The 25802-nt window shown below is 41.6% G+C and overlaps 3 protein-coding genes across 3 annotated transcripts in view; 1 reads left to right on the plus strand and 2 right to left on the minus strand.

The window, feature by feature from the left end:
- The window catches only part of LOC126261835 (selenoprotein M-like), a 50277-nt gene extending 43284 nt beyond the window's left edge, over positions 1–6993 (minus strand). Inside the window, exons 1-3 of the mRNA XM_049958573.1 lie at positions 6806–6993; positions 6629–6699; positions 5751–5820 (exon numbers count right to left, since the gene is read on the minus strand). Of these exons, the coding sequence (XP_049814530.1) occupies positions 5751–5820; positions 6629–6699; positions 6806–6901 (237 nt within the window). The 5' untranslated portion in view covers positions 6902–6993. The remainder of the gene's footprint in view (positions 1–5750; positions 5821–6628; positions 6700–6805) is intronic.
- Positions 5829–6617, minus strand: LOC126261819 (uncharacterized). The gene has a single exon (XM_049958572.1). It carries the CDS (start codon positions 6592–6594, stop codon positions 5875–5877), a length of 720 nt encoding a protein of 239 aa, XP_049814529.1. The 5' UTR covers positions 6595–6617; the 3' UTR covers positions 5829–5874.
- Positions 6994–7056: 63 nt separating the features above from the next.
- LOC126261851 (uncharacterized) overlaps positions 7057–25802 on the plus strand; it is a 64313-nt gene continuing 45567 nt past the window's right edge. The window contains exon 1 of the mRNA XM_049958574.1: positions 7057–7378. Coding sequence (XP_049814531.1) covers positions 7149–7378 — 230 coding nt within the window. The 5' untranslated portion in view covers positions 7057–7148. The remainder of the gene's footprint in view (positions 7379–25802) is intronic.

Raw genomic sequence — 25802 nt, forward strand, 5'->3', positions numbered from 1 at the left:
AATGGCTGTTAGTAAAATGAATAGGCCGAAAGTGGTTGGTTAGGGTGGTTTGGGTAGGTGGGTGGGTGGCTGCGGCTCAGGGAGGGGTGGGTGGTATATTTCGTGTTAAGAGTGTTGGGGGGGGGGGGGGGAGTGTGTTGGTTTGTGTTTTAGTTGTTGAAGTTTTTGTTGATTTGTAGTGTGTGCTTGCGATTTTTTTATGTTGCATTTGGTTTTTGTTTATGGGTTTTTTATTTTGGGGTGAGGGGGGAGATGGGGGGGGGGGGTTTGAGGTGTGGGTGGGTCAGGTGTTTCTTTTGGTTGAGTATTTTTTCGTTGGTTTGTGTGTGTGTGTGTGAGAGAGAGAGAGAGAGAGAGAGAGAGAGAGAGAGAGAGAGAGAGAGAGATTGTGGTGGCCAACCTAGTTTGTAGTGCCGGAACTTTTTGTGGTAAGATTTTAGTGTATGTGTTGTGTGTTGGGGTCGAGGGAAGTCTTTTATTGAAATGTGTGGCTGTGAATGTTGGTATTGGTATCGGGAGATGTTTTTGAGCTTTATAGGTCAAGGGAAGTGTTTGATCCTAATTTATGCAATCGTGAGCTGCTGTTGGGCTGTATAGGTCAAGGGAAGTGTTCGATCCCAAAGTGTGGCTGTGAATGTTGGTATCGGGAGATGTTCTTGAGCTACATAGGTGAAGGGAAGTGTTTGATCGTAATTTATGGGATCGGGAGCTGCTGTTGATCTATATAGGTCACGGCAAGTGTTCGATCCCAATTTATGAGATCAGGAGCTGCTATTGAGCTATGTAGGTCAAGAGAAGTGTTCGATCCCAATTTATGGAATCGGGAGATGTTTTTGAGCTATACAGGTCAAGGGAAGTGTTCGATCCCAATTTATGGGATTGGGCACTGCTGTTGAGCTATATAGCTCAAGGGAAGTGTCAGATTCCAGATGATATTGTGTTTAGTGGTATTTGGGGAATTTTGTGATGTCGGTTTTTTTCGTCGTTTTGCGTGGCTTTGTATGGGGGTTGGTGTCTAAATTTGTTTATAAAAATCCGTGGACAGACTGAAGACTGAACCCCTGTACATTTCTATTTAGACCTAGTGTCACAATGAGCCACACTAGAAATCATATTAGGACAAGAAATCCATATATGGGTCTACGAGCATAGTAGCTAGTGGTATTATTACAAAGTTACATTTGCACCATAATTTTCATTAATATAAATCAAGCACATTAATGTATTTCAATCAAATACGTCTGCATGAATCAGAATTTTAAAATGTCTATAAGCAGTATCATGTCACTAATTTGGATGCAGACCACACAGCAGTCCAAGTGAAGTGCTGGCAAACAGAGAACAGAATAGTGTCAAGTACCACATAGGAGAAACTGAATGACTAAACAGCACTCTCAATCACAAAAACTCACTCTAACGTGTCATTATGTTCCAAGACAAAGTTTTTCGATTATCATTTAACAAATACCATACACTATATAGGACCCTGAAACATTTCTACAAATACTGCTTACTTCACACTCACTGTATGAAATACTCTATTGCCTCCCCATACAAAAGGACAAAAAGTGCATACAAAAGTTGCTTTAGCTAGAACAAATAATTAATTTACTTAATAATAGTAATAATCCAGAATGCTTACCTTATGCCGAAGGTATCATTAATGTGTCACTTTGAGGAGGGTGTTTCAGTCTTACAACAGACTTCAATGGCAGAGAATATTTTACAACAAGGTGAGTAGCCTGGTTATGAAAGAGTACTTATCAACTTTTTGCGTGTACTGAAGATTGTGATACTGGCATTCCAAATTTAACAATGATATACAGAATACAGAAGCGTCCAATTCCACCAATCTGCTTTGACCCATGACGTCACCAATATGGCGGAAACAACCATTCACTATGACTCTAATATTGCGCCTATGATGTCATTACGTAAACATGACAACAAAAATGAAAATAAATCGAAAAACCACCACACACATCTTCCTCCAAAAATATAGTCAAACTAACAGGACAAGCGTGGGAAATTGGGGGTTTTTGGGTGGGGACAAACTAAATATAAACACACACCACCGTACCAAAACGACAAAATAAAATGACAACACAAAATTCCCAACTTCCACTACACACAATATCCTCTCGAATCGGTCAGTTCCCCTCACCTATATAGCTCAACTGCAATTGTCGATACCACATTATAAAACTCCAAAAATTACACCACTGCCACAACTATTGGTACCACAAAAACAGCACCTAGACAAACAAAATTGGAATCTAACACTTCCCTTGACCTATATAGCTCAACAGCAGCTCACAATACCAAATCACCAATACCACCAACCAAACAACTCAGAAGTACCCCACTAACCATCATAACACGCACAAATACACCAAAGAGAACGACTACTAACCACAAAAAAATTCCGGCTCTGCACTCTAGGTCAGCCACTACAATCACACACAGCCCATAAAGTTACAAAAATTTGATGAGGGACAAAGCACTGTCCCTCATCTCTGCACGAAAAAGCGCACTGTTGAGCTTATCCGTCATATCCTCCATACCTAACAAAGGTAGCAACAAATCCACACACGACATACAGCAAACAGCACTACAATAACTTAGACACAACAAAAACTAAATTGTTAACTCACTTAAACCAATTCCTGTCGAAGCACAGTCAAAAACAATACCTCACGGGTCAAGCAGTAACACAAAAATGAAACCAATACACCACATAACACGCAATCCATAAACACACCACCAGAGGGCACCACCGACCGCAACAAAATGACACCTACAAACACGCCACACTTATAAACTAAACTCCGCGCCGTCGTGATGTCACACACCACAACAGCCTTACATCACAGGTCAAAGCCGATGGGTGGGATCTGACGCTTCTGTTGACCTCGCTACTGATACTATATTTTTTTTAAATGCAGACTGTAGTGACACACTGATCTGTAACATAGCTCACAAGATCTACATTAGACTGTGAGATCATACTTTTGTTTGGTAACAAGTGGCAAAGCCATCATGTGTGTCACAACCACCATTGTCCCCATCAAAAACACTGATTTCTCCTGGAATAGTACTCCTGAAAAGTGTTTTACAATTTGATTGCCTTTTTTGTGCCACAATATGAACACTGCAATCACAGAGAAGCTACCAAAACTGTTTCTGTGCTTTTGGACAGTGGAGCAGCTGAAGAGTATGAGTTACTGAAAATAATCTATACCTGATCTGACACCTTTATTATTCATTAACAACAGCTGTCAGTATTTTCTTATTCAATTAATGAGAAAACGTGTTCTGAAAACTGAAACAAAATGGCTGACCTCACTAAGACACATTTAGTGGGAATACCTTCCATTTTCCATAGTTTACCTATGAAATGGGCTGACACACACACACACACACACACACACACACACACACACCAGCAACCAGAAATGTGGGAGGAAAGGAAATGAAACTTCACAGGATGTAAGGTTATGTGACGTAATTTCAGTGATCACAAAATCGAGTCCAATTTACACAGAACTTGGCAGTATTATCCACTTATCATCAATATGACATTACACTGCCTCTGTTCTACATGTATGAATTGAGTTGGTTGGGAAAGGTTTCGTAAAGCCATTGTGCCCTCTTCTGAGACAAGCTGGCCCACAGGTGTTTGTTGAAATACTACAGCACGAAAGGCAGCACATGAAGTCACAGGATGTCGGTGACATACCTTTGTGCCATTGGAGACCCCTCCAACCAGCTGTGATCTGAAGTCACACATCATGGCTGCCACACCATATCTGTCTCTCACCAAAACATTTGAAGGGTGGTATCTCTTCACAGATTGACAACATACTCGCCACTGATGGTCACCTGTGGTAGTGTAGAACTGCAATTCATTACTGAACACAATGTGATACCACTCATTGGCAGTCCATGCTTCCCAGACATAGCACCACTCCAAATGCAGCTGTTTCACGCTGTGGTCTTAACAGCAGCCTACCTGGTCCAGCTACTGCTAGTCTCTTACCTATGGTACCGGATGACAAATAATGTTTTAGGGAATCCATTACGTGTTCTCAGATGGTAGACAGAGATGTGAAGGGATTATGATGTACTTGCTGCACAATACAGCAATCCTTCCTCTCATGATGTTGTCAATTGGAACCTTGATGATGAGTATGCCTGCCCTCACATTCTCTAGCAGGCTATCATCTGGCACATAAAATTGCCCAGCAAATCTAGATTCTGCATGATTCAATTATGCACACAAATGAGGCCCCTCATACACTCTTGATAGTGCTGTCTCACTCAAGTATGTGGCATCTCCATGCCCTTTTATATCTACATATATACTCTGAAGGCCACTATTTGGTGCATGGCAGAGAGTACTTTATACCACTGCTAGTCATTTCTTTTCCTGTACAAAAGGCAAATGGAATGAGAAAAAAAGACAACTGTCTATATGCTTCCATACGAGCTCATCTTTCTCTCGTCTTGTCTTTGTTGTCCTCACGCAAAATGTGTTGGCAATAGAATCATTTTACAGTAAGCCACAAAGCCTGGTTTTCTTCATGTGGTATCAATTATAGATGAGCTGCACTTTCCTAAAATTCTCCCCATACACTGAAGCCAAATATTTGCTTCCCCTACCACTGACATTAAATGCTCATCCTGTTTCATATTGCTTTGCAACATTACCTATGCATAGATATTTAATCGACATGACTGTGCAAGTAGCACACCACACACTATTTGAACAGTGAAGGATTATTTTTCCCTCCTCATCTCCACTAACTTATGTTTTTCTACATTTACAGCAGGCTGCCATTAATCACAAAATTTAGAAATTTTGTTGAGGTCATCCTGTATCTTTCTAAAGTCACTCAATGATGATACTTTCCCAACTACTACAGTGTTATCAGCAAATAGTTGCAGAATACTCTTCACTCTATACATTAGATAATTTATGTGAGCAGAGAGAGCCTTCACAGTGATCATTCAACATCTAACACCGTCCATGCCCTTTATTAATACTCTACCAACCATGATAACACTAAACATGAACAATGGCAATTAATGTACTCTGGCTGCCATTCTGCTGGTCTATGAGCATTGAAACTCTGACTGTTTTTACATACCTGCCATTAAGTGGGTGCATGTATGAAGTTGCACTAAGATCTGACCATGTCTTCTGGGCACTTTCATCCTTTTTGTCAGGCTCTTTATGTAAATAATATTCATCAAAATACTCACCAGAGTCTCGTACACAATCTAATGTAAGTTTCCTGAATTTACCTTGCAGCTTTAGCTTTTATGCCAAAAGGTGCATTAAATATGGCATGACAATATAAACCTATGTTATTAAGTAAAGCTGTTGCCAAAACCTTTCTATGGCATTCACGTTCATTAGCTTAACCAACTCTTAACCAAATAAGCACTTTAGACATCAGGCTATGCTACAACTCAGCCAGTCACCACAATCAAGATTTCCAGAAGAGTGTGGGGGAGAAGGCTCCAGTCAATACCACACTCATACTCTAACACTCGTTACACTACACTAACGAGCAGTATTTGTTCACTGATGAAACGACCAAAGTGAAGTAAAAACATAATGCCACTGAGGTAATAAGTGGATTTTCAACAGGCGAAATTGGTAAGGGGGTACCCACTGCAGCAACACGTGAACTTTGTCAGTGTGAGATTTGCCAATTGATTAACGTAAGCATCATCACACTTACCTGATCAAATTTGTTTAGTAATATAAGCTCCGGCGATGCACCTGGCACAGATTTGAAGGTCACATCTTCGCTGCAGGTAAGTTAAGGAACTTAACTGTCTTCCAGTTTAGCGAAAATCAAAGGTTCAGTTGTTCCCAAAAGATTTATACAGATCGTACGTAGACGCCATGGCAAAGTTATCTTTCATTGCACACATAGGTGCAAGCGTTGCCTTACTTTTCCTTACAGTCCACACAGTTTGTACTTCAGTGTCCCTGGTGTACCGATTTTGACCTTCCCCCTTAGTTAAATAATCGTATAACTCATTGTCCTCTGCAATACGCTGCCCTTCCTCGAAATCTCTTTCTGCTACTGTGCTAGGTACATCCAAAAGAAAAAACGTCAGAGTTTCGCGCATACGAATTACTATTTTGTCTGGCAACGCAACTTCGGCCACTCGTTTATCTTCTGCATCTATCTTCTTTCTGTACAACATATCCACGGAATTAGCCTTTTGTTCAGAAGTCTGAAAATCTAATCTCCCATTCTCTGGCTGTTTCTGAGGCAATGCATACTCCGCTGAATAAGAATCGGTAGTTTCTTTCAGAGAAGGAGCTCTAGATACTGTTAGAGTTCCAGCTTTTCGTCGCGAAATCACGTCATGAGATACGTCTTGTTGTATGTATTCACTGCCAAATACGTCTTCAATATCAACAAATAATGATTCCAGGGTAACATCTATACCGTCAATCAATATTCTAGGTCTGCATTTTGGAACTGAAATTACCGAACATTCACTACCGCTACCGGAGGAGGCTGTTAACGTACTTGAACAACGACGCCCTTTAGGTCTGAGCGAAAACATTTCAATCAATACTACAATTCTAACAAAAGGATACTACAGTGGAACATCTTCAAAGATGAACTTTTTGACATCTGGTAGTCTGTTCAGACGACATCCCTTACAGCTCTACAAAGAAGAACATGAAACTATAGTTACCGCTGAAAGTCATAAAATTTGGTTGAATTACCATTAAGTACCACATGTTCGGCTAGTTACACATAATATCTCGTACTTCTATTCTTGCTTTGGCTACTTGCTGTTTTGCAGTATCTGCGTAAGACACACAGACGACACACGCTAACAAACACACAACAATTTGACATTTCATTGTAGGCGTACCTACTACCTACAGTACTACTTTCTTCGCAGACTTTAGCTTTGAGTGTACGTAGACAATGTTCAGGCCTTGTGCGGTGTAGCTTGTGCCCTTTCTTTTACGGAAGATGTTTGCAACAGCTCGCACTGGCCCATTGGACTGTGTGTTCTTTGTTATTTAAAGGAAGGTCTTTGGGAAGTACTCGTGTTTATGTTTATTTTGTAATCTGTGCGATGTTGTGGTTTTCTAGTGGAGAGTAATGGAAGCCGGTGGTTTTAGAGTCAGGCTCGATTTGTGTCAGTTCTTTAGTGACATCAAGAAGTTCTCCTGTGTTTATGTCGATCTCTCTCGTGACCGGCAAATAGCAGACGTGGTTGACAGAATTTCGGAAGTGTTCGGGATTGAGCGACCATTGTTTTTGTTGGACGAAAGATTTTATTTGCCAGAGTCTGAGAATGTTAATGTCCTGCGGAACAGTAACGTTGTGAAGTAAGCATTTATGAGCAACAAACCTGTCAAAATTTTAAGTGAAACAGGTATTAAACAAGCGTCACCCTGGACACATCATTACGAAATATCGTATTCATGATCCATGGAACTAGTATTAATCTAATCTAATCTACCAAATTGTACGGCAGAACTGTTTGTGTGCTCTCGGAAGCGTATATCTCCTGTAACAACTAGTATAATATGTAGACTATTTCATAAACGTGTTGAAAGAGGTGCAGTAATGCAGCACATAGGTTTTAAATGTCTTAATTGCGTTCGTCGTGTTATATTTAAGCACATGCTCACATGCACCATTGCATTAGTTCTGAGATCCTTCCAGAATTTAACGCAGATATTTTTAAAATGGGTTATTCCACATCAAGTGTCCTAGTGGTCGCCACTGTGTCATTGGAAACTCTGCTGATTTGTAACAGTTTTTCATCGATTGGTCTGAAGCAGTGGTTTTCTCTGGTCCCTGCAATCATGTAACCTTTTTCAAATCTCCTTTCTTGAAAAGGTCTTGCAGCATCAATTTGATCCTTTGTGATGAAAAGAAATTTGATTCTGTTAACTTGTTCGTCACAAAATCTGAGTAGATCACTTGGTGTTAGAATTTGATCTGAAGTTGGCCGTTCGAGAGTTGCTCTTGCTGCAAATCACTTTGTTGTCCCCCCAATACCATCACATGGAGACTTTCCATGGTTTGTGGTGAAGAAGTTCCATTCTGCACTGATGCAGAAGCTAAGAGACTCGATCTTTCCAGTCAAGGCCTTGTAATAAATAACAATGGAATGTAATTTTTTTTTTTTTTTTTTTTTTTTTGTAATGTGGCCTGACTATTTTCCCAAAGGAAGCCTTATACAGCATCCTGCGCAATAAATGAAAAATTTTCTCCAAAATCCATCAGAACAACCAACTTTCCACATTCTAGATTTTCTTTGTTTTCTTGTAGGTCATTGCTTTGACCCTTTGCTATGTAATGATGGGGTGAGAGACTCACAATTTTTGTCACAATGTTTTGAATAAATTCTTCAATCGTTGACTGCTTTATCTCCTGGGTATCTCGGTCAGCATGTATCCATTCCTTGTATTAAATTGCTTCATCAATGTTGTTCCTGTCAAATGCAGCTTCTACAAATCTTACCAAGACTTCTAATCCAGGGCATTGGTCACATCGTCGGAGCATGTAATCTTTTGAATCCATATTGCAAACCGTTTTGGCTAACAAACTCTTGTAGTCATCCTTAATTGGAGTTGCTGCTAGCATCAACTTGACATGTTGATGAGCTGTACAAACACAAACTGAGTGTGTTCCTGCTGAACCAACTATGATGCACCACTCTGGCCGGAGCTCACAAAATTTGGAAAAGCCAACTTTTGGTAAATTTTGTCTGCAGTATTCTTGATAGGCTTCTTTCAAGCTACAAAGCAGCAGACATTTCTGCATATGAACTTGCAAAGCGTTTTCTTGCTTTGTATCTGGTTTCGTTACTATGCCTTCCTCTTCATCCAGCTTTCTGGCAGTTTTAGGGGCCAAAGTTAAAATCTGAATTTTCTCAGAAGTTGACCTGGTTGCGATTCTGTGACATCATCTGCTCTAAGCCCACCAATTTCAGCAATTTTGGTAGCCATAATCATTTGAACTTGCCTTGTCTTTCATTTTGCGTATCCACTAGAATCCCAGTTTGAAACGCACTGAAATTTTAGTGGTAACGCACCAGTTGCTGTCAAACTAGAGTTCAAGCTGTCTGAAGCAACTGTAGGCTCTGATGATGGCAATGGCTTGGCCTTTTTTGCATTGATATCAACAAGCATAGCAAAGCCTCTGTCCAGGCTTAACATCACCTGTTGTAAGTTGTTCCAAACAGTCGGCTGTTGCAACATCAACAGGACGCAGACCTTTGTTGAACACTATTGTTCTTTTGAAATGGACTGTAGCATGATTTCTGCAGATATTTAAACCTAGTCGACAGTTCTGCTTCATGATGTCTAACATCCAACTCGACGATCAGCAAATTCCGATCCTCCTCAGAGAGGTCACTAATTGACTTCAGAAGGCATTTGTCCTTGGTGAACTTAGTTAAATGACACACAGACTTGTTGATTTGTCCAATGGTCCATATTTCCATTGTTTGACGCCATAACAAGTTGTAACTTCAGCAATCATTCAACAGTGTATTGAAGGATTCAACCAAACTGCGATGTAAACATTCACAGGTAATAACTACAAATGATTGACAATTTGCATACAAACATGAATGCTACCCAAATCAAATTACATCTTATATAGTGTTAATGTATAAAGTGAGGATACAGGAGAACATTACAGAAAATTCCGGAAGTTTCTAGTGCCTTGTTACGAAACTGCTGTAGGCTACCAGCATATAAGTTTCTTGAATCCATGCAAATTATCTCAGTTTCTTTGTTAGATGTTCAGTAGTCATTTGCTCCATATGTGTGTTTCCAAAGAATATTTTTATAAAACAGTCATACCTGCATATCAAATATCCAGAAATTTCTTGAACCCATGCCCTGTTATAAAATAGTCATACCAGCAAATCAAATTTCCAGAAGTTTCCGGAATCCGTGCCCTGTGTTATAAAACAGCATCTTAATTTACAGAAGTTTCTGCAACCCATGCCCTGTGTTATAAAAGTCATACCTGCATATTTAATTTCCAGAAATTTCTGGGCCGATATATGAAACAGTTGTTCCTGCACATCAGAGGAACAGAAGTATCATGCTGCAAATAATTCGTACCAGCAAATCACATCACAAGTGCCTTGACATTCTCCAGCACAACAGCTGCCAACACAGTAATACATGTGGTGACTGTAACAGCTTAGGTTTCTTTTAATGGAAAATTACCATTCTAGTTTTTCAAGTCCCTTGTAGCAACAATGTGTTCTTTTCAGTGGTGTCAATAGAAAGAAGATCAGAGTTGATAACAATATAGAAAACTGATCCTGAAATTGCTAGAAATTTTCAATTTTCAATTTGACCCTTGTGACAAGGGTCAATAAAATCAGAACTATTTACTAATAAATGTTAATACTGGTGTAGTATAGTGAGCACCTGGTTGTTGAAGACCAGTCCAAAAATCCAGGTTCCAGCTGACTTTCCCTTATAGTAAAGGATGATTGAAGTAGGGCTTGAATCTTTCATGATAAATTGTACAAGGCACTTTCAGACCAAGTGGCATAATGGGTAGTCATTTCTAAGGAATCTGAATGTTTTAGCTGCATTCAGCAACAAAAGTTGTTCTTGGATACAAAAATTCAGAGTGGTAGATATCACAGAAGATGCACAAAGTTAACTGATTCTTCATGCCGTGTGATTTGTGAACCACTATAACAATTGAGCCAAAATTTTGCACATTGACCTAACACATACATACGTATACAAAAACAAGTTTTGAACCAAATCTGAGATGGTCGAGTGGGGACTATTTTTTATTCTAGGACACTTAGCATGGAATGTCCCAAATGGGAGAACAGTAGTCACATCATGAAATGCCAGCTCTTGACATTTAATTTACAGCTTAGTATTTTAAAATAGAAAAATATCACATGGTAGTTTGTGGCTATTAGCTTTTTATGTCATGACTGAAATGGAAGAGAAAAGAGAACAGACAGACATCGTGCTGTGAAAGAAGTATTTTCTGTCCAGCCCACAGTAATTCCTTATGCCAAAAAATGGACTGAACTACTGTATATTTTTCATACTATCTTCACCCTCCCCCACTTCCACCCCCTCCATTATCTCGGTTTCTTTGTTAGATGTTAAGTAGTCATTTGCTTCATATGTGCATTTCCAAAGAACATTCTGCCTTAAATTTAATTGTAATGAACATATCATTGTTCTTAGTACTACTTATGTAGCTATTGATAAGATTCATCTACAGAATAGAATGTGTGTTGTTGTGCAGAAGAAATAATTTTAGCACAATTTAAAATTTACTTTGCTACCTATTTGACATTTTATGTTGTAGGGCAGACGAACAAAGAATTTTGTGACAGCATATTGAACTCCTTTCTGAACTACTGACAACTTTGGTTGGTGAATAATAAAGATAATTTTTTCTTCTAATGTTGTAGTTCTGGACATCACTAAGTGCAATGGATTATTTATCATGAATTCCATTCGCAGTTATCCTTATTGTGAAGAACAATTTAAAATGCATAGCTTTATCTAAGAGGCATCTGCAAGATCACTATGCTTGCACACACATTAGGCATATTCTTACCATCTCCATTTGGCTAATGAATAATTTCTTCCTAAACAGTGTGTTAACCCAGAAATTTATGCCATAAGACTTTAAAAATTGGAAATATACAAAACAATTAAGGTACTAGCAATATTATGAGAAGGATAGGTCGCTACTTAACCACGTAGAAGAAATGTTGAGTCACAAACAGACAAAAAGAAAAGACAGATTTTTTTCTGTAACAGAGAGAACACACACACACACACACACACACACACACACACACACACACACACGCACACACACATATATATATATATATATATATATATATATATATATATATATATATATGTGTGTGTGTGTGTCTGTGTATGTGCGGATGGATATGTGTGTGTGTGTGCGCGAGTGTATACCCGTCCTTTTTCCCCCTAAGGTAAGTCTTTCCGCTCCCGGGATTGGAATGACTCCTTACACTCTCCCTTGAAACCCACATCCTTTCGTCTTTCCCTCTCCTTCCCTCTTTCCTGATGAGGCAACAGTTTGTTGCGAAAGCTTGAATTTTGTGTGTGTGTTTGTGTTTGTTTGTGTGTCTGTCGACCTGCCAGCGCTTTCGTTCGGTGAGTCACATCATCTTTGTTTTTATAAAGATGATGTGACTTACCGAACGAAAGCGCTGGCAGGTCGATAGACACACACAAAAAAAAAAAAAAAAAAAAAAAAAAACACAAACACACACACAAAATTCAAGCTATCGCAACAAACTGTTGCCTCATCAGGAAAGAGGGAAGGAGATGGAAAGACGAAAGGATGTGGGTTTTAAGGGGGAGGGTAAGGAGTCATTCCAATCCCGGGAGCGGAAAGACTTACCTTAGGGGGAAAAAGGACAGGTATACACTCGCGCACACACACACACACATATACATATACACATATTTAAATATGTCTGCCTGTGTCTGCACACGTGTGGATGGACATGTGCGCGAGCGCACCCCCCCCCCCCCCCCAAGGCAAGTCCCTCCGCCCCCGGGACCGGAACGACTCCTCACCCTCCCCCCCAAAACCCACATACCCCCCCCCCCCCCCCCCCCCCGACGAGGCAACAGTCCGCCGCGAAAGCCCGAACCCTGCGTGCGTGCTTGTGTTCCCCTGCGCATCCATCGACCCGCCAGCGCCCCCGCCCGGCAAGTCACACCATCCCTGCTCCCAGATACATTTTTCCGACGTGGAACGCCTCCCTCTATATCCCGTGTTTTTAGATGTATTTTTCCCACGTGGGGTGTTTCCCTCTATATATATATCCTGCCCTGAAATGAGATCCATCCTTCATGAAATCCTCCCCACTCCACCAAGAGTGTCTTTCCGCCGTCCACCTAACCTCTTAGTTCATCCCTATGATATCCCCAAACCACCTTCCCTACCCTCTGGCTCCTACCCTTGTAACCGCCCCCGGTGTAAAACCTGTCCCATGCACCCTCCCACCACCACCTACTCCAGTCCTGTAACCCGGAAGGTGTACACGATCAAAGGCAGAGCCACGTGTGAAAGCACCCACGTGATCTACCAACTGACCTGCCTACACTGTGACGCATTCTATGTGGGAATGATCAGCAACAAACTGTCCATTCGCATGAATGGACACAGGCAGACAGTGTTTGTTGGTAATGAGGATCACCCTGTGGCTAAACATGCCTTGGTGCACGGCCAGCACATCTTGGCACAGTGTTACACCGTCCGGGTCATCTGGATACTTCCCACTAACACCAACCTGTCCGAACTCCGGAGATGGGAACTTGCTCTTCAATATATCCTCTCTTCCCGTTATCCACCAGGCCTCAATCTCCGCTAATTTCAAGTTGCCGCCACTCATACCTCACCTGTCATTCAATAACATCTTTGCCTCTGCACTTCTGCCTCGACTGACATCTCTGCCCGAACTCTTTGCCTTTACAAATGTCTGCTATGTCTGTGTATGTGCGGATGGATATGTGTGTGTGCGCGCGAGTGTATACCTGTCCTTTTTTCCCCCTAAGGTAAGTCTTTCCACTCCCGGGATTGGAATGACTCCTTACCCTCTCCCTTAAAACCCACATCCTTTCATCTTTCCCTCTCCTTCTCTCTTTCCTGATGAGGCAACAGTTTGTTGCGAAAGCTTGAATTTCGTGTGTATGTTTGTGTTTGTTTGTGTGTCTATCGACCTGCCAGCACTTTCGTTCGGTAATCACATCATCTGTGTTTTTAGATATATTTTTCCCACGTGGAATGTTTCCCTCTATTATATATATATATATATATATATATATATATATATATATATATATATATATATATATATATATATACACACACACACACACACACTCCTGGAAATGGAAATAAGAACACCGTGAATCCATTGTCCCAGGAAGGGGAAACTTTATTGACACATTCCTGGGGTCAGATACATCACATGATCACACTGACAGAACCACAGGCACATAGACACAGGCAACAGAGCATGCACAATGTCGGCACTAGTACAGTGTATATCCACCTTTCGCAGCAATGCAGGCTGCTATTCTCCCATGGAGACGATCGTAGAGATGCTGGATGTAGTCCTGTGGAACGGCTTGCCATGCCATTTCCACCTGGCGCCTCAGTTGGACCAGCGTTCGTGCTGGACGTGCAGACCGCGTGAGACGACGCTTCATCCAGTCCCAAACATGCTCAATGGGGGACAGATCCGGAGATCTTGCTGGCCAGGGTAGTTGACTTACACCTTCTAGAGCACGTTGGGTGGCTCGGGATACATGCGGACGTGCATTGTCCTGTTGGAACAGCAAGTTCCCTTGCCGGTCTAGGAATGGTAGAACGATGGGTTCGATGACGGTTTGGATGTACCGTGCACTATTCAGTGTCCCCTCAACGATCACCAGTGGTGTACGGCCAGTGTAGGAGATCGCTCCCCACACCATGATGCCGGGTGTTGGCCCTGTGTGCCTCGGTCGTATGCAGTCCTGATTGTGGCGCTCACCTGCACGGCGCCAAACACGCATACGACCATCATTGGCACCAAGGCAGAAGCGACTCTCATCGCTGAAGACGACACGTCTCCATTCGTCCCTCCATTCACGCCTGTCGCGACACCACTGGAGGCGGGCTGCACGATGTTGGGGCGTGGGCGGAAGACGGCCTAACGGTGTGCGGGACCGTAGCCCAGCTTCATGGAGACGGTTGCGAATGGTCCTCGCCGATACCCCATGAGCAACAGTGTCCCTAATTTGCTGGGAAGTGGCGGTGCGGTCCCCTATGGCACTGCGTAGGATCCTACGGTCTTGGCGTGCATCCGTGCGTCGCTGCGGTCCGGTCCCAGGTCGACGGGCACGTGCACCTTCCGCCGACCACTGGTGACAACATCGATGTACTGTGGAGACCTCACGCCCCACGTGTTGAGCAATTCGGCGGTACGTCCACCCGGCCTCCCGCATGCCCACTATACGCCCTCGCTCAAAGTCCGTCAACTGCACATACGGTTCACGTCCACGCTGTCGCGGCATGCTACCAGTGTTAAAGACTGCGATGGAGCTCCGTATGCCACGGCAAACTGGCTGACACTGACGGCGGCGGTGCACAAATGCTGCGCAGCTAGCGCCATTCGACGGCCAACACCGCGGTTCCTGGTGTGTCCGCTGTGCCGTGCGTGTGATCATTGCTTGTACAGCCCTCTCGCAGTGTCCGGAGCAAGTATGGTGGGTCTGACACACCGGTGTCAATGTGTTCTGTTTTCCATTTCCAGGAGTGTGTGTATATATATATATATATATATATCCAAAAAGAAAGATGATGAGACTTACCAAACAAAAGCGCTGGCACGTCGATAGACTGTAAGGTAAGTCTGCCAAGACTTACTAAGGTAAGTCTTTCCGCTCCCGAGATTGGAATGACTCCTTATCCTCTCCCTTAAAACCCACATCCTTTCGTCTTTCCCTCTTCTTCCCCTCTTTCCTGATGAGGCAACAGTTTGTTGCGAAAGCTTGAATTTTGTGTGTATATTTGTGTTTGTTTGTGTGTCTATCGACGTGCCAGCGCTTTTGTTTGGTAAGTCTCATCATCTTTCTTTTTGGATATATTTTTCCACGTGGAATGTTTCCCTCTGTTATATATATATATATATATATATATATATATATATATTGTTTGCCAATTATTAGGTAAAGGTCTGTGTCTGCATCAGTCCCTTTGTAATATGTAATGGACTCACATTCAGGAGGACGACAGTTCAAACCCACTTTTGGCCATGTTTGTTTAGGTTTTCCATGATTTCCCTAAATCGCTTCAGGTAAATGCTGGGTTGGTTCATTTGAAAGGGCATGGCTGTCTTCATTCTCAAAGCCAATGGGATCGATGACCTTGCTATTTGGTCCCCTCCCCTAAATGAAGCAACCAATCTGTAAATTATCATATAGCTCATATACTGCTCATCTACAGAAATTTGTTCAGTCCGATTGATGGTATTACCATCTAGAGAAGCCCAGGTCCCTTTGTGTATCCGTTTATGAGGAAGGTCGTCAAGCTGACCACAAGGTTCTGCTTCAGGTTTTGTGTGTATATATTTTCTCGATTGCTGGCCTACATGTGTCTTTCTGTCCTGCTACAATTTTGGCAGCTTCTGGTCCATATAGAATTCTAACATTCCGTGTGGCAACTCCTAAATCAAAACATCGTATCCTGTGACACACTTGTAAGGTTTTTGGCATTTGTAAATCACTCCTGTCCATGTTATGGGTGCTGCACAGCATTAGCTCAGTAGTGAGTGTGCCACTTTTCTGCTTCTGGGATTTGTCATCAGGGTGTTCTCCCCTAGGAGAAGAGGTTTCACTATGCCCCAAGAGTTCCTGTTGCCATATGGAATAGAAAAATACAGGATGGTAAGGAATGGAAAAGTAGGGAAGGCGGGCTGTGGTGAAGCACACTTTGTCTGACTCCTCCGCAGAGACGTTTTCAGTTAGGTTTGACTTGCCAGTAGCTACACTATCACCAATAGAGCTCTCTGCTTCATTGAAGAGCACAAACTCTGGCCTGCATAAACAGTGCTACAATACGGCAGTGCCCCTGGGAGAGAAAACGTCACCCTTAACTACAGAAATTACACCAAAAAGCAGTGCCATGAGAATTCCATCCAGTGTCAGTTGCCAGAGACAACACCTATCCTATTCACTGACTATCTCCAAAAAAAGTGGAAAATCTATGAATCCAAAACCCTTGTCTGCCTGACATATTTTGGTCCGAGGAGGAAGTGTAAATGTCTTCATCCTATTACTTTGCGTGCCACTGTCTTTAAGATTTCTCCAGATAACTCTTTAACTTCCACCAACAACCTTCACAGCAATGTGGGTATGTTTGCCCCCTCGAGGGGAGAATGCCACCCTTTCCTTCTCCATCAGTTCCAAAACCCTGACCATCAATCTTGACCATAGAAGGAGGTCCTTCATCTGGACCATGCAAAAAAAGTGCCCTCTTGTGAACCCTTTCCCAGGAATACCATAAACCAGTGTCCTTTGTTCAGCCAGTAATGATAGAGCCATGGACAACAGACAGTAAGGGCTTGTGGTTTCCTTTTCTAGAATTCGGATCAGATAAAGCTTCTCAAGATACAAAATACACAAAAAAGTAGGAACCTAAGGTGAAGATGGTATCAGTGTTAACACTTTCTAAAGTCTTAGATGCTCCCTCAACCCATACTGTCTCTATCCTTGTCATTGTTATTCCTCATTCAGTAGCAAGTGCTGATATCATGGCATAAGCTTCTCTTTCCCCTCCAAGAAACTGTGCATGATTCAGGTAACTATTTCAGTGTGGTGATCTTCCCTCCATGATTCTGTGAGGGAGTTTGTCATATGCCAAATCTCCATTGGTCATACTGGTTCAACAACAAAGCCTCCACAATGTAAGTGTATTGTCTCACTCGTAATTTAACGTATGCTCACTGAGTTTCAGGGTGTCCTCTCCCGGAAACTCTGTGGCAGACACTTACTTCAATCCTGACCAATGATAAACAAGTAGATATTTGGGTTTGATGCCTCATCCAGAAGAGAAATTTTCTCATACTGCTTATGTCAACAGTGTGGTGATGCCAGAAAGAGAAGTCACATGTGATACCCCAGATGCCCCGACTGTCTTCGCCCCATACCTATGTCTTACCTCTTTTATTCCCTTTATGTTTTCTTAAAATACTGGCTACACTCCTAAAATGTTTTTATTCTTCCTTCTCACCTCTTTACTCTTCAAGAACCTTCACATGCCTCACACACCATTTAGATGTGAAGGAGAACATAGTTTATTATTCTTTTGTTGTGATCTGCGACAGAATAGGCTGTATGATTTGCATCTCGAAGGCCGTAAACTTGACCCCAAACGGTGACCTGCCTTCTTCCATCCTGCCCTGTGTACTATTACTCCCTATCTCCTTTGGTGCTCTGGTATGTACTAATAAGACCCTTGTTAAGGGTGACAAGGTGATATACATGAAGTACCTCTTGTCATCTGCTTGAAGAACCATTATTAGTGGTTTGGACCTGTGGAGGAGGCACTGATGACTTCAAAGTTTAGTGCCTTCAACACACACACACACACACACACACACACACACACACACACACACAGAGGTACTGTTGTCTTCAGGATGTGTGCCTAATTGGATGTGCACCAATCTTGTCCATTGTGTGTTATGGGGAAATAAAAGGAGTGGGAAGAGGGAGGATAGGCAGGAGTTTGTTAAGAAAGATTATGCTCTTGTGGAACATGTAGGTGCATGCATAAGCAAGTAATTTGAACACTAGGAGGAATATTGAGAGAGAAAGGCAAAGTACAGGGGAAAGGTGGAGACTCTTTAATGACTAGATTCCCAAACATGCACTCACATGTTCCCGTAACATGATATTTCCCACCATGCAATGTAACACTGAGGTAATCCAAAATTGTTAATGGTGGATAGGTGCTAATTTGTTGTTTTTGTGGTTGTACTTCAAGTTGAACTTCATTTTTTTAAAGCCGTATTACGATACTTTTCAACACATGTACTTACCTACAGGCTACTGGAGTGATGTGTGGTGCAAAGCCACACATGACAGTTCAGAGGCTTAGCTAGTTTTTGATATATTGCCTTCCTTATTGTATATACACATACACATGTACACAGCCATACAGACATCTAAATGAATATGCTAGCAGTTATCACCATAACTTTGTGCTTTTATTTGTCTGTGTAGTTGTGAGTGTGTCATGAATCCATCAGCTTTAAGTAACTGATTGCCTTTTCTTATTTTTATTTATTGTCTGCATCCTGAAATTTTGTTATCATGGTGAAAAATATATATATACCTATTAGATGTGCACCATCTCTAAAGAATGGCTTCACTCCTTTTTGTGAAGTTAAATTCTCTGGTTAAACATTGTGTTATTACTCATTGAGCAAATATTTGAGAGAGAGCGAGTGAGTGAGCGAGTTGTAATTGTACCATTCAGATAACTGGTGTGTGCAATGTGTACAATGTTCTTTATCTGCATACCCACTCTAGAACAAATGCTTCATTGTGTGTACTACCAAGTGAACTTGGTACACAAAAGACAACAATATTAATTTTATGTGAATAACAAATTTTACTCTGCATAGAAGTATATCATTCCATAACAAAGAGCGCACCAGTAGCATGGTATAGGGCCTGCTAATGAAACAAGAAGAGTTGTATATCTAATTGGTTTTTGAAGGATTAAATTTTTATTGTGTGTAAGTTGAAAGCCCAAGAATGGTCACTGGAGGAGCAACACAAAATTATATTATGAATAGTACCTAATGTCCTCAATTACAAGTAAAGCATTGTTGACGCCTGGCCTGGAAACTTGGCATGATCTCTCACAGCAGATTGCCAGATGGTGTCATAATCTCATTAACAATATGTTAGAGAGCTCAGATTTTTGTGAGTGCATTGGCTGGAAACACTTGTAATTTTAGACACCCCTGTAAAAAGGTCACTGGGAGCTAAATCAGTTGTGCAGGAAATAATAAAATAGAAAAACAAAATATTCACAGCACTTGGTGAAGAGTTCTCGGGCTTCCAGCCAGGTGATGGTGTCTTCAAACTACGACGTTTCGATGAGTGACATACTCATCATCTTCTGGCGAAGTGCCGAGACTTTGCAGATTCCGGTCCGTTTGTACCTGCGGCGTACCCCCCACCACCTGGCCACAGGAGGCTGGATCCAGAAGAGCCGGCGGGCAGGGTGGAGGGGGAAGCGGGTGCGCCGTTTGTGTCTCCGTCAGAGCATTCCAGTCGCATCTTGCGAGCTGGACGGTTCTTCATGCATTCACAGCGCATTGCGGCTATTGCTGGATTCCAGGCCACGCTAAGTTGATAACCTTTGTCCCTGTTCACAGGATTCTCGTGGACCCGTATGTATATCGATTCTTTAATGACGCTGTCCCAATAGCTCCTGGCTCGGCACAGCACCCTGGTGTTCATGATATCAAAGGTATGGTTTTCTTTGATACTATGTTCAGCTATAGCAGATTTCTCTGTCTGTTCAAGTCGGATGTGTCTGATGTGTTCCTCGCACCTTTTCGAGATGTAGTGCTGCGTTTTTTACAGTTTACTGTACACCACATTCGCAGGCAATGCTATATATGCCAGGTGTGTTGAGTTTGAGTGGGTCTTTAGCTGAGCCCAGCAGCTCTTTCGTCTTCGACGGTGGTCGGAAGACAGTATTTATGTTCGATTTTCTCAGTAGCCTCCTGATTTTGGCTGACAGGGGCCCCAAATATGGCAGAAAGGCGAGTCTCTTGTTATCTTCTTCTTCTTTTTCTTCTTCTTCCTTTTCCTGAAATTTATCAGCCTGTCTCCTCTTGAAGGCCCTACCAATCTGTGTTTCCTTGTACCCATTTTTCCGAAATACCTCTCTTAGATGGTGTAATTCATCTAAGAAGCTTTCTTTGTCACAAATGACGCATGCCCTGTGTGCCAAGGTGGTCAGTACTGACTGATGTTGCGCCTGATGGTGGCAGCTGGTTGCATGGAGGTACAGGTCTGTGTGCGTTTTCTTTCTATACACTGAATGGCCCAGCGTGCCATCCACCTTCTTCTTAATCAGTATGACCAGGAATGGAATACAGCCATTCTCCTCTACTTCCATCGTGAAGGTGATATTCTCACGTACGCTGTTTAGGTGGTCCGTAAACTCCTCCAGTACCTGCCTGCCATGCTGCCAAATCACGAAAGCATTTGACATTGCGGAAGAAGTGCCTGGGTTTGCGGTGAGCAACCTCCTCAAAGTGTTCCATATAAAGATTTGTGATCCCTGGAGCAAGAGGAGATCCCATGGCCACTCCATCCACTTGTTCATAATGCTCTCCATTGCACTTGAAGTAGGTGGTCGTAAGTGCATATTCAAAGAGCTTCACTGTTTCAGGCTCGAAGTGGTGATCAAGGAGTGCCAAAGCATCTTGTAGAGGTACTTTCATGAACAAGGAGGTGACATCGAAGCTCACGAGTAGGTCATCTCTCTGTATTTGGATGTCCTTCAGTATTCTCATGAAATCTGCAGAGTTTTTCACATGATGACTACCCAATATTCACAAAGAAGGGGTACCTCTACAGCCGATTCTGGACACTATCAACTTAACAAGTCATATAGTATAACAAATCACTGCATTACCAGCCTCAGTCTTGGGCCAGGGAAGGGTGGATTGACCATTTGTACCATTTGCAGCAGATCACACCACACTATGGCTTTATTTTCATTAAGAAGTGTATCATGAAGTAAATGAGGACATTTCTCTGCACAGTATCTGAAGTTTTGTTTATTGATAAAACCAGACACTTGACCACAAGTTGCTAACTTTGGCATAATTTTCTTAGAGAATTCTAAGCAAATTTCACAGAACTGGATTTGTAGTCTGTATTAAGAGATTGCACAATCTGAAGTTTGTAAAGATTTTCACATTTGCGGAGACAGAATACTACTTCTCTTATTATACGGTATAGGACATGTCTGGCTGTTGAACAGATGATGTGTTTTCAGGAGTTCCAACAATTCTTACACTCCTGCATTCTTTTTGAGCTGTCAGCAGTTCACTTCAAATTGCTTATTCACATTTGATTTACTGAATTATCTGGTAGAAAAGGCTGGTTATATGATATGTTAAAATGGCATTGAATGGCACATTGTGTTTTCATCAAATTCTCACCATTTTCTCACCATTTTGATAATATGCTTTCACTGTGTAACCATGTTGCACAACTTACCAATGATCCATTGCAACTTAACAGTAGGCTGTGCGTTTTGTGACAACCAGTGACCTTCATCCCCAGCACATCACTACTATTTCTCTCCATCAAAGTATTCCCATTTCCTGTCAGAGCATTTATAAGCAGGTTTACCATCACTTGCAGTGCTGTTGAACACCAACAGCCAGGAGCCATATATACTGCGCATGTGACATTGTCTGTGGGTGCTTGCCGGAGCTACATCCTCAGCAACTTACATCCTGGATTCCACAGGGAGTGAGAAACATTTCATTTATCAGTTATTCAGTTTGTGCAAGCGTCTGGTCTCAGGATTTTATTTTTATTTGTAACGTGGGATAAAGCTTATGTTAGTGCCAATATTTTTTAACTTCTGCTTGATTACTTCACAAGTACCTATAGAAACACTATTCGTATCAATAATTTGAGCCATTAAACCATATTCATCATTTCTCTCATTCACAACATGCTGAATATCAGTGACATACTTACACAATCGTAGCAACAATCAGAACCAGTTAATCACGGCCTTGAATAGTAGAGCTTTCTGATATTTGGCTGGAATGCTTTAGAGGAGCCTGCATACGAATATGTGAACAGTAGGTGTTACTGTGTATTCAGTATTTTTCTTTGTTTTCCTTAGCATTTGATGCTGTGTCAACCTGTTGAATTTGTTTTACTAAAACATAATAATCTCACATAATGATTATGAAACTTCCATATGTTGTTGTTGTAGTCTTCAGTCCAGAGACTGGTTTGATGCAGCTCTCCATGCTACTGTATCCTGTGCAAGCTTCTTCATCTCTGAATAACTACCACAACCTGCATCTTCCTGGATCTGTTTAGTGTATTCATGCCTTAGTCTCCCTCTACAATTTTTACCTGCCATACTTTCTTCCAATACTAAATTGATGATCCCTTGATGCCTCGGAATGTGTCCTACCAACCAATCCCTTCTTCTAGTCAGTTGTGGCACAAATTCCTCTTCTCCCCAGTTCAATTCATTACCTCCTCATTAATTACGTGATCTACCCACTTAATCTTCAGCAATCTTCTGTAGCACCACATTTCGAAAGCTTCTATTCTCCTCTTGTCTACAGTATTTATCGCCCATGTTTCACTTCCGTACATGGCTACACTCTATACAAATACTTTCAGAAAAGGTTTCCTGACACTTAAATCTATACTCAGTGTTCACCAATTTCTCTGCTTCAGAAATGCTTTCCTTGCCAATTGCCAGACTTACATTTTATGTCCTCTTTTCTTTGATCATCATCAGTTATTTTGCTCCTCAAATAGCAAAACTCATTTACTACTTTAAGTGTCTCATTTCCTACTCTAATTCCCTCAGCATCACCTGATTTAATTCGACTGCAATCCATTATCCCCGTTCTACTTTTGTTGATGTTTATCTTATATCCTCCTTTCAAGACACTATCTATTCTGTTCAACTGCTCCTCCTGGTTCTTTGCTGTCTCCGTTAGAATTCCAATCTTGTCGGCAAACCTCAATGTTTTTATTTCTTCTCCATGAAGTTTAATTCCTACTCCAAATTTTTCTTTTGTTTCCTTTACTGCTCACTCAGTATACAGATTGAATAACACTGGAGATAGGCTACAACCCTGTCTCACTCCCTCCTCAACCACTACTTCCCTTTCATGCCCTCGACACTTATAACTGCCATCTGGTTACTGTACAAATTGTAAATAGCCTTTCGCTCCCTGTATTTGACCCCTGCCACCTTTAGAATTTGAAAGAAAGTATTCCAGTTAACATTGTCAAAAGCTTTATCTAAGTCTAAAAATGTTAGAAACGTAGATTTGCCTTTCCTTGATCTATCTTCTAAGACAAGTCGTACAGTCAGTATTGCCTCACGTGTTCCAACATTTCTATGGAATCCAAACTGATGTTCTCCGAGGTGGGCTTTTACCAGTTTTTTCCATTCGTCTGTAAAGAATTCGAGTTAGTATTTTCAGCCATGACTTGTTAAACTGATTGTTTGGTAATTTTCACATCTGTCAACACTTTCTTTCTTCGAGAAGAATATAATAATTCCATTCTCAAAGTCTGAGGGTATTTCACCTGTTTCATACGTCTTGCTCACCAGATGGTTGAGTTTTGTCACGGTTGACTCTTCCAAGGCTGTCAGTAGTTCTAATGGAATATTGTCCACCCCCGGGGCATTGTTTCGACTTGCTCTGTCAAACTCTTCACACAGTATCATTCTCCTATTTCATCTTCATCTACGTCCTCTTCCATTTCCATAATATTGCCCTCAGCTACATTGCCCTTGTATAGACCCGCTATATACTCCTTCCACCTTTCTGCCTTCCCTTCTTTGCTTAGAACTGGTTTTCCATCTGAGCTCTTGATTATTCATACAAGTGGTTCTCTCCTCTGCAAAGGCCTCTTTAATTTTCCTGTAGGAAGTGTCTATCTTACCCCTAGTGATATATGCCTCTACATCCTTACATTTGTCCTGTAGCCATACCTGCTTAGCTATTTTGCACTTCCTGTCGATCTCATTTTTGAGACGTTTGTATTCCTTTTTGCCTGCTTCATTTACTGCATTTTATATTTTCTTCTTTCGTCAGTTAAATTCAATATCTCTTCTGTTATCCAAAGATTTCTACTAGCCCTCGTCTTTTTACCTTCTAGATCCTCTGCTGCCTTCACTATTTCATCTCTCAAAGCTACCCATTCTCCTTTTACTGTATTTCGTTTTTCCATTCTTGTCAATCGTTCCCTAATGCTCTCTCAGAAACTCTTTACAACCTCTAGTTCTTCTAGTTCTAGGTCCTATCTCCTTTAATTACCACCTTTTTGCAGTTTCTTCAGTTTTAATCTGCAGTTCATAACTAACCAATAGACTGTGGTCAGAGTCAACATCTGCCCATGGAAATGTCTTACAATTTAAAACCTGGTTCCCAAATCTCTTGTCTTACCATTATACAATCTATGTGAAACCTTCCAGTGTCTCCAGGCCTCTTCCACGTATACAACCTTCTTTCAAGATTCTTAAACCAAATTATACTCTGTGCAAAATTCTAGCAGGCAGCTTCCTCCTTCATTCCTTACCCCATTCCATATTCACCAACTACTTTTCCTTCTCTTGCTTTTCCTGATATCGAGTTCCAGTCCACATGACTATTAAATTTTCGTCTCCCTTCACTGTCTGAATAATTTCTTGTATCTCATCATACATTTTTTCAATCTCTTCATCAACTGCAGAGCTATTTGGCATATAAACTTGTACTACTGTGGTAGGTGTGGGCTTAGTGCCTATCTTGGCTACAATAATGCATTAACTATGCTGTTCATAGTAGCTTACCAGCTCTCCTATATTTTTATTCATTATTAAACCTACTCTTGCATTACCCCTATTTGATTTTGTATTTGTAACCATGTATTCACCTTACCAGAAGTCTTGTTCCTCCTGCCACTGAACTTCACTAATTCCAACTATATCTAGCTTTAACCTATCCATTTCCCTTTTTAAATTTTCTAACTTACCTGCTCGATTAAGGGATCTGACATTCCACACTCCGATCTGTAGAAAGACAGTTTTCTTTCTCCCTATAATGGCATCCTCTTGAGTAGTACCCGCCCAGAGATCTGAATGGGTGGACTATTTTACCTCTGAAATATTGTACTCAAGAGGATGCCATCATCATTTAACCATACAGTAAAGCTGCATAACCTGGGGAAAAATTACGGCTGTAGTTTCCCTTTGCTTTCAGCTGTTCTCACTATCAGCACAGCAAGGCCTTTTTTGGTGATGTTATGAGGCCAGATCAGTCACTCATCCAGAATCCAGAATGAGATTTTCACTCTGCAGCGGAGTGTGCGCTGATATGAAACTTCCTGGCAGATTAAAACTGTGTGCCGGACCGAGACTCGAACTCTGGACCTTTGCCTTTCGCAAACTACCAACTGAGCT

The sequence above is a fragment of the Schistocerca nitens genome, chromosome 1 (genome assembly GCF_023898315.1).
Source record: "Schistocerca nitens isolate TAMUIC-IGC-003100 chromosome 1, iqSchNite1.1, whole genome shotgun sequence".
In the NCBI taxonomy this organism is placed as follows: domain Eukaryota; kingdom Metazoa; phylum Arthropoda; class Insecta; order Orthoptera; family Acrididae; genus Schistocerca; species Schistocerca nitens.